General features: G+C 39.5%; 1 protein-coding gene across 1 annotated transcript; it reads left to right on the top strand.

Annotated features, from left to right (window-relative positions):
• On the top strand, window positions 2,573–11,913 carry LOC8060188 (probable E3 ubiquitin-protein ligase ARI8). Its single transcript, XM_002446669.2, has 15 exons — window positions 2,573–3,048; window positions 4,314–4,438; window positions 4,776–4,878; window positions 5,939–6,029; window positions 6,925–7,097; window positions 7,494–7,598; window positions 7,668–7,756; window positions 9,327–9,434; window positions 9,516–9,606; window positions 9,715–9,804; window positions 10,172–10,219; window positions 10,437–10,508; window positions 10,599–10,698; window positions 10,872–10,998; window positions 11,202–11,913. Exons 1-15 carry the CDS (start codon window positions 2,884–2,886, stop codon window positions 11,482–11,484), a joined length of 1,770 nt encoding a protein of 589 aa, XP_002446714.1. The 5' UTR covers window positions 2,573–2,883; the 3' UTR covers window positions 11,485–11,913.

The raw sequence follows: 11,913 nt of genomic DNA on the forward strand, positions 1-11,913 counted from the left end.
GAATTTCACATTTTCATGAAAAAAACTAAAATAGAAAAAAAACCACATTCCAAAGAGATTCTTATTGATCTTCTATAAATCAATCTATTACCTACCGTCAGAAAATCTATGAGTAGTCATAGTTCAAGTTTTCCATGCTAGCTTCGGCACCACGAGGTCTGACACTTTTAGATTTGGAGCACTCTCTAGGTTAGATTCAGCGCTTAGGCAAAGTCTTTCTCTAGGTTAAATATCAACGCTTAGTCTTTCTTGCCTCCATCACTTGACCAAACCTCCATCCGAGGCACCTAGCTCCTAAAATCTCCTCTCTTTCCATCCCCTTTGCTCCTAACTTCAAATCTTGCAAGGGATTGAGTGAGAGAAGGATTATTGGTCAGAGAAATATCAAAAACAAGTTTGAGCACTTGATTTCTTTGTCAAGTCGGTTGAATTTGTGTTCGTTACTTTTGGGGCTTTGCCCCTAGCTGGCTAGGCGTTGCCCGTGGAGCTTCCAACTTATGTGGCAGCCCTAGGAGATTTGTAATCACTCCAATCATCTAGTGAAATCACCTTAGAGGGTTATTTAGATGGTTTTTAATAGTTTAAGCGGTGGAATACCTAGTTTTATAGATGAATGGATGAAGTAGACAACCACCAATAGTTGAGGAGGTTAAGTAGACTTTTCCCATAACTTAATCATACTACCCACGAATCTAAATGAAGTTAAAATAGCCTAACCTCCAATGACATATACAAAACTCTATCTTACTAAATATAGAGACCCGCGACTAAACCTAACAGACCTTAGGGAATTAAACAGAACGTGACATGCACTAGCATGTATGGAACTTTATATTACTAAGGTATATAGTGCTGCGACTAAACCTAACATGCTTTAAGGAAATTAAATTGTTGGGTCTATTACATCAGTATATTGAGTAAAGTAGGGGTATTTCCCCTTTGTCTTGGCTCAAAGATGGTTCCCTAACATTCTTTTCGCGGTCAACTTGGCACTTGAGGGCTTCCTCACGAGCTTGAAGCTCGTACTCTTAACGCTTGATGGTTGCCTCATGTACGCCTAACTACTCTCGCCTTTTTAGCTCATCTTTCTTCCCCTTAAAATGGATGAATTTGACTCGAAATGGTGCTCTTGCTCAACCTGCATGCATAATCCGTTGCACTTTGTGTTTATTGATCCATTCTCATACAATATTAGCCTTTTGTGTGTGTTTTCACCTCCTGCTCACATCGTTATGGCCATACAAGCATATCTAAATTGACCCATTCAATGAAATTGCAAAACCTAAATTATATTTAGACAGAGATGTCACCTATTGTAATTAAAAGTGAGGAAGGAAAGTTAGAGTTAGATAATATAAAACCTTAAAGTCCATGTGCTCAATATCGCTCACTAGCCATAGTAGTACTTTGGATGCTCATGCTAATTCAACACTTGAACGAGTTGGACTTCCATGTTGACTTGTTCAATAAAAGTGAGATTGGTGAGGAGGAGATATCTGCTGCAATGCACTGGATAGATAGGAGTGATGATGTGAATGTCCTTTTGTAGCTTGTTTATGCATGTGGTTAATTGAGCAAGTTCACATAAAGAACAATATGATCAACATCTGTGGCTTCTCATACAACAACATGGTAAATATTTGGTTTTCCACGCACGGGTACGGATAATAAAATTGACGATACAACTTAGCAATAAATATTGTAGGTCAGACTTGACTGGATCAATAAATGTTACTAGGTAGACTTTTTAAGATTAACCACACAAATAGATAATGTCGACTAATTATTTTACTAATTAGCATATATAAATGAACGCTATAACTTAGCTTTTTCAACAATTAAAGGTTCTATTGCTATTTATTAAAGCAAATTACATGGAATAGACACACACCAGGGACTTTGAATTTGCAGAAAGATGAAACACTTGTACAAGATCATAAAGTCACAAGTGTTGGCATCATCCAACTACCGCAAGAGAGACCCTAGCGCTACTAGTATCTTCAAAACTCTAATAAATATTGCGAGGAAAATTGTTATGACCCTTCTGCATACTACCGAGGTACCTTGTATGATGGTCAACGAGGAGAGGACATCTTCCCATGATACGAGCCATCTATTGGTAATTGGAGAGCCTATATAAGAATGACATGGAAATGAACCAGGTTGATGGACACCATCTATCGGCAATCTAGGCGCTAATAGGTTCCTATCGCCCGTTGAGCTACCGATAAAGACTCTATCTTCTTCTTTTTAAGTGACGATTTTTCTACAATAATACCTATATCTCTAACTATTTATTAAAGTAATATTAATAAAACATAAAAAAGCCTAAAAATGAAGAAGAGCAACAAGAAACATAAAAAAAAGGCAAGAAGATGTTGGAATATGCTAACTTAGAGTTAAGGGAAACATGAACTTATATCATACGATATGACTTACAGTTTAATTAAACGGAACAAATGTAAACATAGTTTTTTTAAAAAATGGCAAAGACAGTTAAAAAACACGGAACAAAAGCTGTAAGAAACGTAAAAAGGAGTAACGGAGGGAGAAACTAGACACGACTAAAAACAGAGGTAAGAGGAAAAAGGTGTAAGAGAGAGAGAGAGAGGAAAGCTCTCGTTCCTAGCTTCCTCTCTGCAACCAAGCGAGCGAATCCAACCCAGCCCATCCATTTCTTCCCCATTCCCCGATTCCAATCCTTCCTCCACACCCCCACCCTCCCCCGTCCGCCTCCGCCTCCACGTCCACCACCCTCCAATCCGCGCGCGCCACCCTATCCCGATTGCTACCTCCTCGTGGTGGGCGCCGCTCCGATCCGCCCGATCCGCGCTGCTCCTGGGGTTCCGGCGCGCGGCGGCGAGCGGCGGGGGCGGCGCAGGAATGGAATCCGAGGACGACATGCACGACGCGAACGATTCCGCCGAAGACGACTTCTACAGCGGCGGGGAGGCTGGTCTCGCCGCCAGCGACGACGGAGACGCCGACTACGACTTCGCGGACCACGACTCCGACGACTCCGCGGAACTCCTCTCCCACAGACAGCAGGTGATCTCCTTCTCGAGGCCTTGGGTGGTGCGTGGCCTGTGTGAGAGTGGATCTGCTTCTATACGGTGAATGCCGTAATTGCAGGGTTGTGAATCTAGGCGGTGGTTGATTGGACGTCTATTAGGCGTTGCACTTGTAGAATATTGCTTCTGTAGTTTATTAGCACAGACTGAGACGAAACTTGCTGGCTCGAGAGAATGGTCTTTGCATTTACCCTTGTACAAATATATATGGCAGTGATGCTAGTTAAGGCATACCTGAATAAAATGCGTTGCTGAGAATTCTGTTGATGCATACAATACATGTCAGGCACTAGGCAGCCACATTGTGATAGGCACTTAAATACTTTCCTTGAAAATTATGTAGAACAAATGATGATAGCCGCATTTGCTATTGCACACTATCAGTTTGGAGGGAGTAGTAATGCTAAGCTTTATCTTTTGGCATGCCGCTAGTCATGACACTATAAAAGAAGCCAAGTTCCATCCTGCTTGATGAATGCCAAAATGTGGGGTATGTCTGTATGTGAGCTGCCAATGCTATGCAGTCTGCGTCTCTGTGACATGTAGTGCATGAGAATTTGTACTTTTGGATGCCATATGAACAGTGAGAGAAATTTTGGCCATACTTTGGTGCCCAAATTCGTGCAAATTTCCAGCATTTGGAACTGGTCCAGCATCCTTGTTCTTTACAACTTCATTTGGACAACGTTCTTTTATGGTAAATTATAAATTGACCTGGATGTGGTTGGACACAGCAGATAAGCATTTATTTTGTTGAGCTACATTATGCTGTTCTGAACTTTCATTTACTTAGCTACAGATAACCAAAAACATGATAGAGGTATTCATGAGTGCTTGAGATCGACATTGAGTTAGTTATTACTTCTTCGTGTCAGGATGAGGGTTTCATTGTCATCAAGATTCTTTTAACAGGCAGAATTCTAAACTTGATTAGCTTCTATGCCTTATACTTGTTTCCGTGTCTCCTTCCCAACGCTATCAGTCTATCACTTCCTATCAATCTCAATTTACTTGGAGGACACTTTGGAATAAAATATTGTAGTTCAAGAAGCTGCTATTCATTAATGTTTAACTCTGTCCTGGTAATTATGAGAACATACTGAAACTGCCATGCTTTTTTTGTTAATATAATAATGCCCAGCTCTCCTCTGTGTTCAAGAAAATAAAACATGCTGAAACTGAAATAAGTATATACCCTCATGGACTGCTGTTCTTACACTTGTTTGCTTATTTGTGCCCCAGCAAAATTACAGTATATTGAGTGAAGTTGATATAAAGCGGCGCCAAGAGGATGACATAAATAGGGTTTCAACTGTTCTTTCAATTTCCAAACCAGAAGCATGTGTTCTTCTCCGCAACTATAACTGGTATAGTCCTCACCTGCAAGAAGATTGTAATCTTACTCTTGTAGTTTGCTTTTTGTGCTGCCTTCCTAAATATTTTTAGACAATAGGCTATCACAATTAGAGCTCTTGCAAGTAAAGCATAAGGGTTTATCTACAGTTTATGCTATAGGATCATGTTCATTTGCTTAAGTCATACTGCTGTAGCCCATTTAGTGCGCTCCACTTGTATAAAATCAAATATTCCTTCTAAAGGTGGTACTTCATTGTTTTTTCATGTATCGATTCAGGGCACATGGTGCTTATCTGTCATTTTGTGTGTTGTTAATATCAGTGTCTTACTCTAATATTCACCCTACAGGAGTGTTAGTAAGGTGCATGACGAATGGTTTGCTGATGAAGAGCGTGTTCGGAAGGTTGTTGGTTTACCAGAGAAGCATAATGAAATGCCAAATGACAGAGAAGTATTCTCATGCTTCATTAATTTCACTTGTTCTTCCAGTTGCCTAAGCATGTTTGCTCTCTCTGATTAGTATAGTTATTCTTGGCGCTGTTAGTTTTAATCTTGTTGCAAGCATGCACACTAGTGTATCTACAGAACTGAGACATCATGTAGAAGCGCACATTTAGTTTAATAGCTTGCATGTAGCTAGATATCTTTTGAATTAATGGACCACTTCGGCCTCCGGGTGGCTTGTGTGTGTGTTTCGTGTGTGCACGCCCGCATGATCTCTCATATCTTTGCAGCTAGTGGTGCTTATCTTGGTGTACTATGTACTCTCTGTGTAGTCTTTGTATTGTGTGTGTGTGTGTTCTTGTGTTAGTTGTATTCATGAGAAGTACTAGGGATCCCTCATTACCAACAGTTTTGTAATTTTTTTAACCTTTTACCTATGAAATGTTGGTTAATTATCTGCTCGTATTTCTGCAGTTACTGATAGATCAAATTATAGTTGAGATTTAGTCCTATAGATAGATAGAATCCCAGCTCCTAATTCGAATCTATAGTCGTAGTACTAAATAAAAGCTGTAGGGATCTGCTGGAGATGAATACAGTATTATTATCCTCAAACTTGTAAGTTTCTTTCAATGTCCTCACCCGCACTTGTAGGATGGGTATTGGATGATGGAAATAAAGTGTCTGTGTATGTATAGTACATTAGTACTATAGTGCATAAAATACAGACACATGTATTGCATTTGTAGACTTGTAGTCACTCATATTATTTGATCCATGTGTATTTTTTAGTGCACAATCATTAAATTTAGCAACAATTTATGTCAGTATGCAAAACAACCAACTCCTGTTGTTGGGAAAAAAGTGTTTGCTATGCTTGTGTGGTTGGAGGTTTGTGAAGCACATGCATTAGCAGAGTTTCGTGCATGTTATGCATCATGTGCATCTGCCCTTTAACTTGCGTATTGCCACTGTTTTCTACTGAACGTTATTTGGGATGCTTAATACTCCTGAATAGCCCAATGCTTAAATCCTTGGTGCTTACGCATTTGTTTATATCATAATAGGTAACATGTGGAATATGTTTCGAAAGTTGCCCTCGTGGGTCCATGAGTGCTGCTGCATGTGGTCATCCTTTCTGCGGTACATGTTGGAGAGGTTTGTCAATTGGGGCTTGAAATATTTATCTGCATACAAAGGGACCTTGGATTCCTATTTTCGTGAAATCAGTTCCACTTCTTCATATTCTATGAAGCAATAGGTCCATAGCAACCACGCCTTCGGCCTTATATTTGGGCTGGTACTAATTATAGTTAGTGATCCCATATTTAGTTCATATATTTTGTTCTGCTGCTACAGTTCTTATTGGCATTGTCATTTCTGCTTCGCTTTTGCAAATAACTTTATAATTGATGTCATAGATACTTACAAAGCTTGCTCAAACAAGAAAGTGACATCCAGCTATTGTCTTCAGTTACATCTTCATTATACCACCCAAAGTTATTACATGTTGTTTTAATAAATTTGTTGAGTTCACTAGGCTCCAGTACTTAACCATTTTCACTGTCATGTTTTCTGTCTAGTTGAGAGGTTAATCCCTTATATTACTGTCTGATCTTGGTGTCAGGTTTATTTCATTGCCTACTAATGTGCTGCATGCCTGCACTTTCCCCTTACATGCCCATAGTGCATGTGAATGTAATCCAGTTTGGGTATGGACTACTTGGGTAAAGAATCGTCAGATAAGAATTTTTTGAAGCACAAAAGAGGAAGTTTGGATCTTTACATAAAAAACAACAAACAGCAAAGCCTAGGCTAGAGATGAAACCCAAAAAGAGGCACCAAAAAAAGAGTGTTAATAATAAATGGCTTTGCTTGCACCAGTTTATTATACAAGTCTTAGTATGGTGGTGGGTTGTTACTCATTTGTTTTTTTATTGTACTTTTGGACATCTTTGTGCTGTTACTTCATCATTTCATGGAAGCAACTTGCTCTAAAGAACTCCACCTTGAATTTTACTATGTCACTAACATTTTAGTAATGTATTGACAGGTTACATTAGCACTGCTATAAGTGATGGTCCAGGATGCTTGATGTTGAGGTGTCCTGATCCATCCTGTGCTGCTGCTGTTGGACAAGATATGATAAATTCACTGGCTGATGATGAGGATAAGGAAAAGTATGGGCGATATCTTTGCAGATCTTACATTGAAGATAATAGAAAGGTGAATTGATATATCATATAGATTTTAGCACTGACCACAGTAGACAGTACCATGAACAATAAAACGCTATGCAGTTGATAATTAGATTTTCTCAATTCTATAGAGCTCATTTATTTTTTGGAGTAAATAATTGTGAGAACTGCTGTCTTCATCTTCCCCTTCTCTCAAATTAAGGAAGTCAAACATTTTCCATGCATTTTGAATAATTGACCACTGTGTTCTCTTTTGCTCACAGCAATCGGGTTCTTTGTACTAGGTCAATTCAAAGTCTTAAAATGATGTTGAGTGGTAGATATAATACTGTGTTCGACTACCATATTTAGCCAACATTGAGTTTGAGTTTGACACTTGACATGTTTTGAATCCATGTTAATTGAATTGGACTGTGTGGAACAGACAAAATGGTGTCCTGCACCTGGATGCGAATATGCAGTGGAATTCGTCATGGGCAGTGGCAGCTATGATGTTAATTGCAACTGTTCATATGGGTTTTGTTGGAATGTGAGTGCTCAAACTGATTAGTTTATTTTTGCATAATCAACAGACCATATATTTTATTCTTTTTTTCAGTGCACCGAGGAAGCGCATCGTCCAGTAGACTGTGCCACTGTTTCGAAGTGGATCCTCAAGAACAGTGCCGAGTCAGAGAATATGAACTGGTATAGAAGGATAAAGCACAAGATTTTTTAATAATGCTGACTGTTTGGAGTTTCTCCTTTGGATAGTCCTAGAAACACTAAGGACCCCTTTGGATCACAGGATAGAAAATATTTAGGAATAGGAAAACCTTAGGAATACATATGCCATACCCATACCCCTCCGTTCCTATGGAAATTCAAAACACAGGAAAGCTGAAATGAAGCCCTTTGGCAGTAGCACAGGTGAAACACACGAATGAACCACAGAGACTAGATGCTTCCATTTTTTAAATCTTGTCCGGTTGTTCATTCAAAGTCACTCGCTTTTGTTGTTTGCCTCTGGAATGACCCAATCCAGCCCACGTAAGGCTCACGAGAAGCTGCCAACCAAAAAAAAGGAACGTGCACAGAGCACGGGCGCGCATTTTGCTTCCCTCCAGGAAAAATTCCATGAGGTCCGAGCTAATGTTTTGTTTCCTATGGAATAGAGTCATAGGATCCTAATCCTATGGAAAACTTCCTTTATTTTTCATATCAACCAAAGGCTAGGAAAGGAAATATTCCTTAGGAAAGCTAATCCTACAAAAATCCTTTGCCCACCCTGTGAACCAAAGGGGGCCTAAATATGTCCCCCCCCCTCCCTCCTCTGGTCATCCCCCCTTTGGTTAGTCCAACCACCCAGCAAAATATCCTACATTGAGTTCAGGCACTATTTGCAAATTCCTCCTTGCACACCTCCTTGAGCACCTGCTTGCCGCAGGTGTGGCCCCAAAGGAAGGTCATGCAGACAACTGAGCTGCATATAGTTTTGTGCCAGCAGGCCTTTAAATTGCAGACTTTGGATTCTTTTATTGTACCTTTTTTTTTCTTATATTGATTTTCTGTTTTGTGTTCAACATTTAGATGTATGTTGATCCATGCATAAAAAATGTTGCTTAGTTGGTGTTCTTAACTGGCATAATGATTAGTTCACCATTTATTTAGGGTTTGTTTGAATACAAGGGCTAATTTCTAGCTAGCTAAAAATTAGCTCTAGTGCATCCAAACAGAAGAGCTAATAGATTGGCTAATTTTTTAGCCAAGTCTTCAACTAGCTGTTAGCTAACTAGCTAGCCAACCACATCTAATTTGGGCTAATTTTTAGCCCCAACTAGTAACTAGCCATGTGTATCCAAACGGACCCTTAGTGTTGTGAAAAATATGGCTGCATGGCCTGAGAAGTATAGTTTATTTTCTGTCAACCTCAGTTAGTTCAAGTTTGATTAAGGTTTTGTTTGTTCGTGGTCGCTGGTTGTGTTTAACGTTTTGTTGGTGAGTTCTTTTTGCAACTTCTTTGCCCCTATAGGGGTTGAACGAGTCAGCTAGACTCCTTTCTTCTTAATATAATGATGCGCAAGTTCTCCTGTGTGATCGAGAAAAAAAGTGTGATCGAGTTTGTGAGGTTGCTGCTGTGGTTGTTTGAGGTCCTGTAAGGTTACTGTACTCAGCTATTGTGGCCTTTCCTCTCTCTTAATGCAACGATGCACAAATCTTCTGTGTGTTTGAGAAAAAAAGTGTCCAATATTGACTTTGAAACTATTCATGGTTTCAGGATACTGGCTAATTCAAAGCCTTGTCCCAAATGCAAGCGTCCTATTGAAAAAAATCAGGGATGCATGCACATCACATGCACTCCACCATGCAAATTTGAGTTCTGCTGGTAAGCATTCTTACTTTATACAATTTATTCTTATTAGTGCTTGCAAATGAAAAAAATGATAGTTCTGCTATCATACTACAGGCTATGTCTTGGTCCATGGTCAGAGCATGGAGAGAGGACTGGTGGATTTTATGCTTGCAACCGCTATGAGTCAGCAAGGCAAGAAGGAGCGGTAGGAATTCTAAGCTTCCAATCTAATATCTTTTGTCTGACCTGCAAATTTTGTGTCATGTACTAGATTTTCTCAATTTATTTATGTTTTGGTTTGTTGTGTCTACAGTATGATGAATCTGAAAGGAGAAGAGAAATGGCAAAGAACTCTCTTGAGAGATATACACATTATTATGAACGATGGGCAGCCAATCAGTCGGTAAGTATTGAAGTGGTAGAAGTGACCTGAAACTTTAAATCTACATTAGCATGGAGTTCAGAGTGACAATTGATGCATGCCAAGCATCCTGTTGGCTGGAATTACTACTGTGTCCAGGGTTTTTGTCAGATGTTCATGTTGTTGGTCGAGAAATAAAGAAAATGATGCTAAATAGTTTCCTTGCAGAAAATGCAGCTGAGTTGCGCATTTAGATGTTTTTTTTTTTTAGATTTTGGTTTGTCTGTCTAAACCCTTTATGATGAAAAAAAACCATGGACTGTTGGTTGATATTGCAGTTTTCATATCACTACTTTGTGCTAGAATACCTTTTCTAGTTACTTGAACATCTGTTTTGTTCATGGCGCAGTCGAGGCAAAAGGCACTGGGGGACCTTCAAAGCCTACAGAATGACAAGGTATACGATGCTTTCCATTGTTTATCTTCTTTCCTTATTCCCCCATTCACATGAACCTGATAAAACCATATACATTTTTTTTCTTGAAGAAAAAACATATACAATTGGAACGTTGAACACCTTAATGTTTTTCTTTTCAAACAACCTTACAGTGTAGCTGTCTCTTTAACCTATCCAGAACTTATACTAACACCCACTTGTCCATTTCTTTCTTCAGCTTGAAAAGTTAAGTGACATACAAAGTCAACCTGAGTCACAGCTGAAGTTCATTATAGAGGCATGGTTACAGGTATTACTTCATTATTATTTTTAATTAGCCAAGTTTAGTTTATCACAAGTCTTGTTGCTTTATCTTGACTAGTTTAATGTCAATGTACAGATTGTCGAATGCAGAAGGGTATTGAAGTGGACTTATGCCTATGGATTTTACCTGCCAGAGCATGAGCATGCCAAAAGACAGTTCTTTGAATATCTGCAAGGTTTGAGTTTTGCTCTCATAAATAAACATGTATAGACTTTGTTTAAGGATGCAAGTGATGGCACCAATGGGTAAAAGTGGGTCGGTTGGCTGGCCCATCTTTATCATGCTCCCCTTGCTTTGGATCAAATGAGTTTTGGGTCAACCCACGTATTCTTGGTGTCTTTTATCTAGGTGAGGCAGAATCAGGTTTGGAGCGGCTACATCAGTGTGCAGAGAAAGAACTTCAAATATACCTTGACGCAGAATGTCCCTCGAAAGACTTCAATGATTTCCGTACAAAGTTGGCTGGATTAACTAGGTATATGTTACTTCTTTCCATGTCATCTATGCTTGCTTTGATGACATGAACAAAATTACAAAATAACTGATTTGTTGTATTCCTGTGGATTTTACTTTGCTTCCTTTTTGCCGTGAGGACTTGACCAACCTCTAAGGCTCTAACTTCAAAAAGACGACCTTTTTTTAATATATATCCATTTGACATCTTCTTTAATTTTACAGTGTGACTCGCAATTATTTTGAAAATCTCGTCCGGGCTCTGGAAACTGGATTAAATGATGTAGGTCCTTCCACTAGCCATGGCACATGCAGTAAAAGTGCAACTTCCAAGAGCCTTGGTGGTAAAAGTAAGAGTGGCAAGAACAGGGCATCAAGCACCAGTTCCAAATCTGGCGGCTCAAGCCGAGGTGGGGATGATAGTAATATCTGGACGTGCGATCAGTGCACATATGCAAACCCCAGATCTGCCAGAGCCTGCCAGGCTTGTGATCGCCAGCATCGATAGCGCTATCAGTCCTTGCTAGAGATTTGGACCCCATTTGTTGAGAATCTTCTGGTTTTGTCCCGTGTGATACACAGCATACATGAAATTGAATGTTAGCTGATCTCTGGGGGTAGTGAGGAGGTACTTGTAGGAGGAATGCTGCGTGCAGGCATGCAAATGAAGTAGGTTTTCGTGTACCCTGGATTGTTTGTCGACTGACAGCACCGGTGAAGCCTCAACTCATCATCCAGTTCGATTTGTATATATAAGTATATCCATATCTGTAACAATGTTTTGTTCAATGGAAGTAGAGCTAGGAGGCGTCTGCTGCCAAAGGAACTGAACTGTTGTGCTGTTGTAATGTAATAATGCATGGGTCAAATTTAAAGAAAGTTAGTCATCCTGTTACAAAAATTTCAAGAGAACTCTTGATACCTGATTTTGTGAGCA

This window comes from Sorghum bicolor, chromosome 6, assembly GCF_000003195.3.
Source record: "Sorghum bicolor cultivar BTx623 chromosome 6, Sorghum_bicolor_NCBIv3, whole genome shotgun sequence".
Taxonomy (NCBI): Eukaryota; Viridiplantae; Streptophyta; class Magnoliopsida; order Poales; family Poaceae; genus Sorghum; species Sorghum bicolor.

Coding starts and splice junctions, on each gene's coding strand:
- LOC8060188 (XM_002446669.2), top strand. CDS start 2,884: ATGGAATCCGAGGACGACATGCACGACGCGAACGATTCCGCCGAAGAC. Junction 7,599..7,667: donor CATATGGGTTTTGTTGGAAT/GTGAGTGCTCAA, acceptor TCTTTTTTTCAG/TGCACCGAGGAAGCGCATCG. Junction 10,220..10,436: donor AAAGCCTACAGAATGACAAG/GTATACGATGCT, acceptor TTCTTTCTTCAG/CTTGAAAAGTTAAGTGACAT.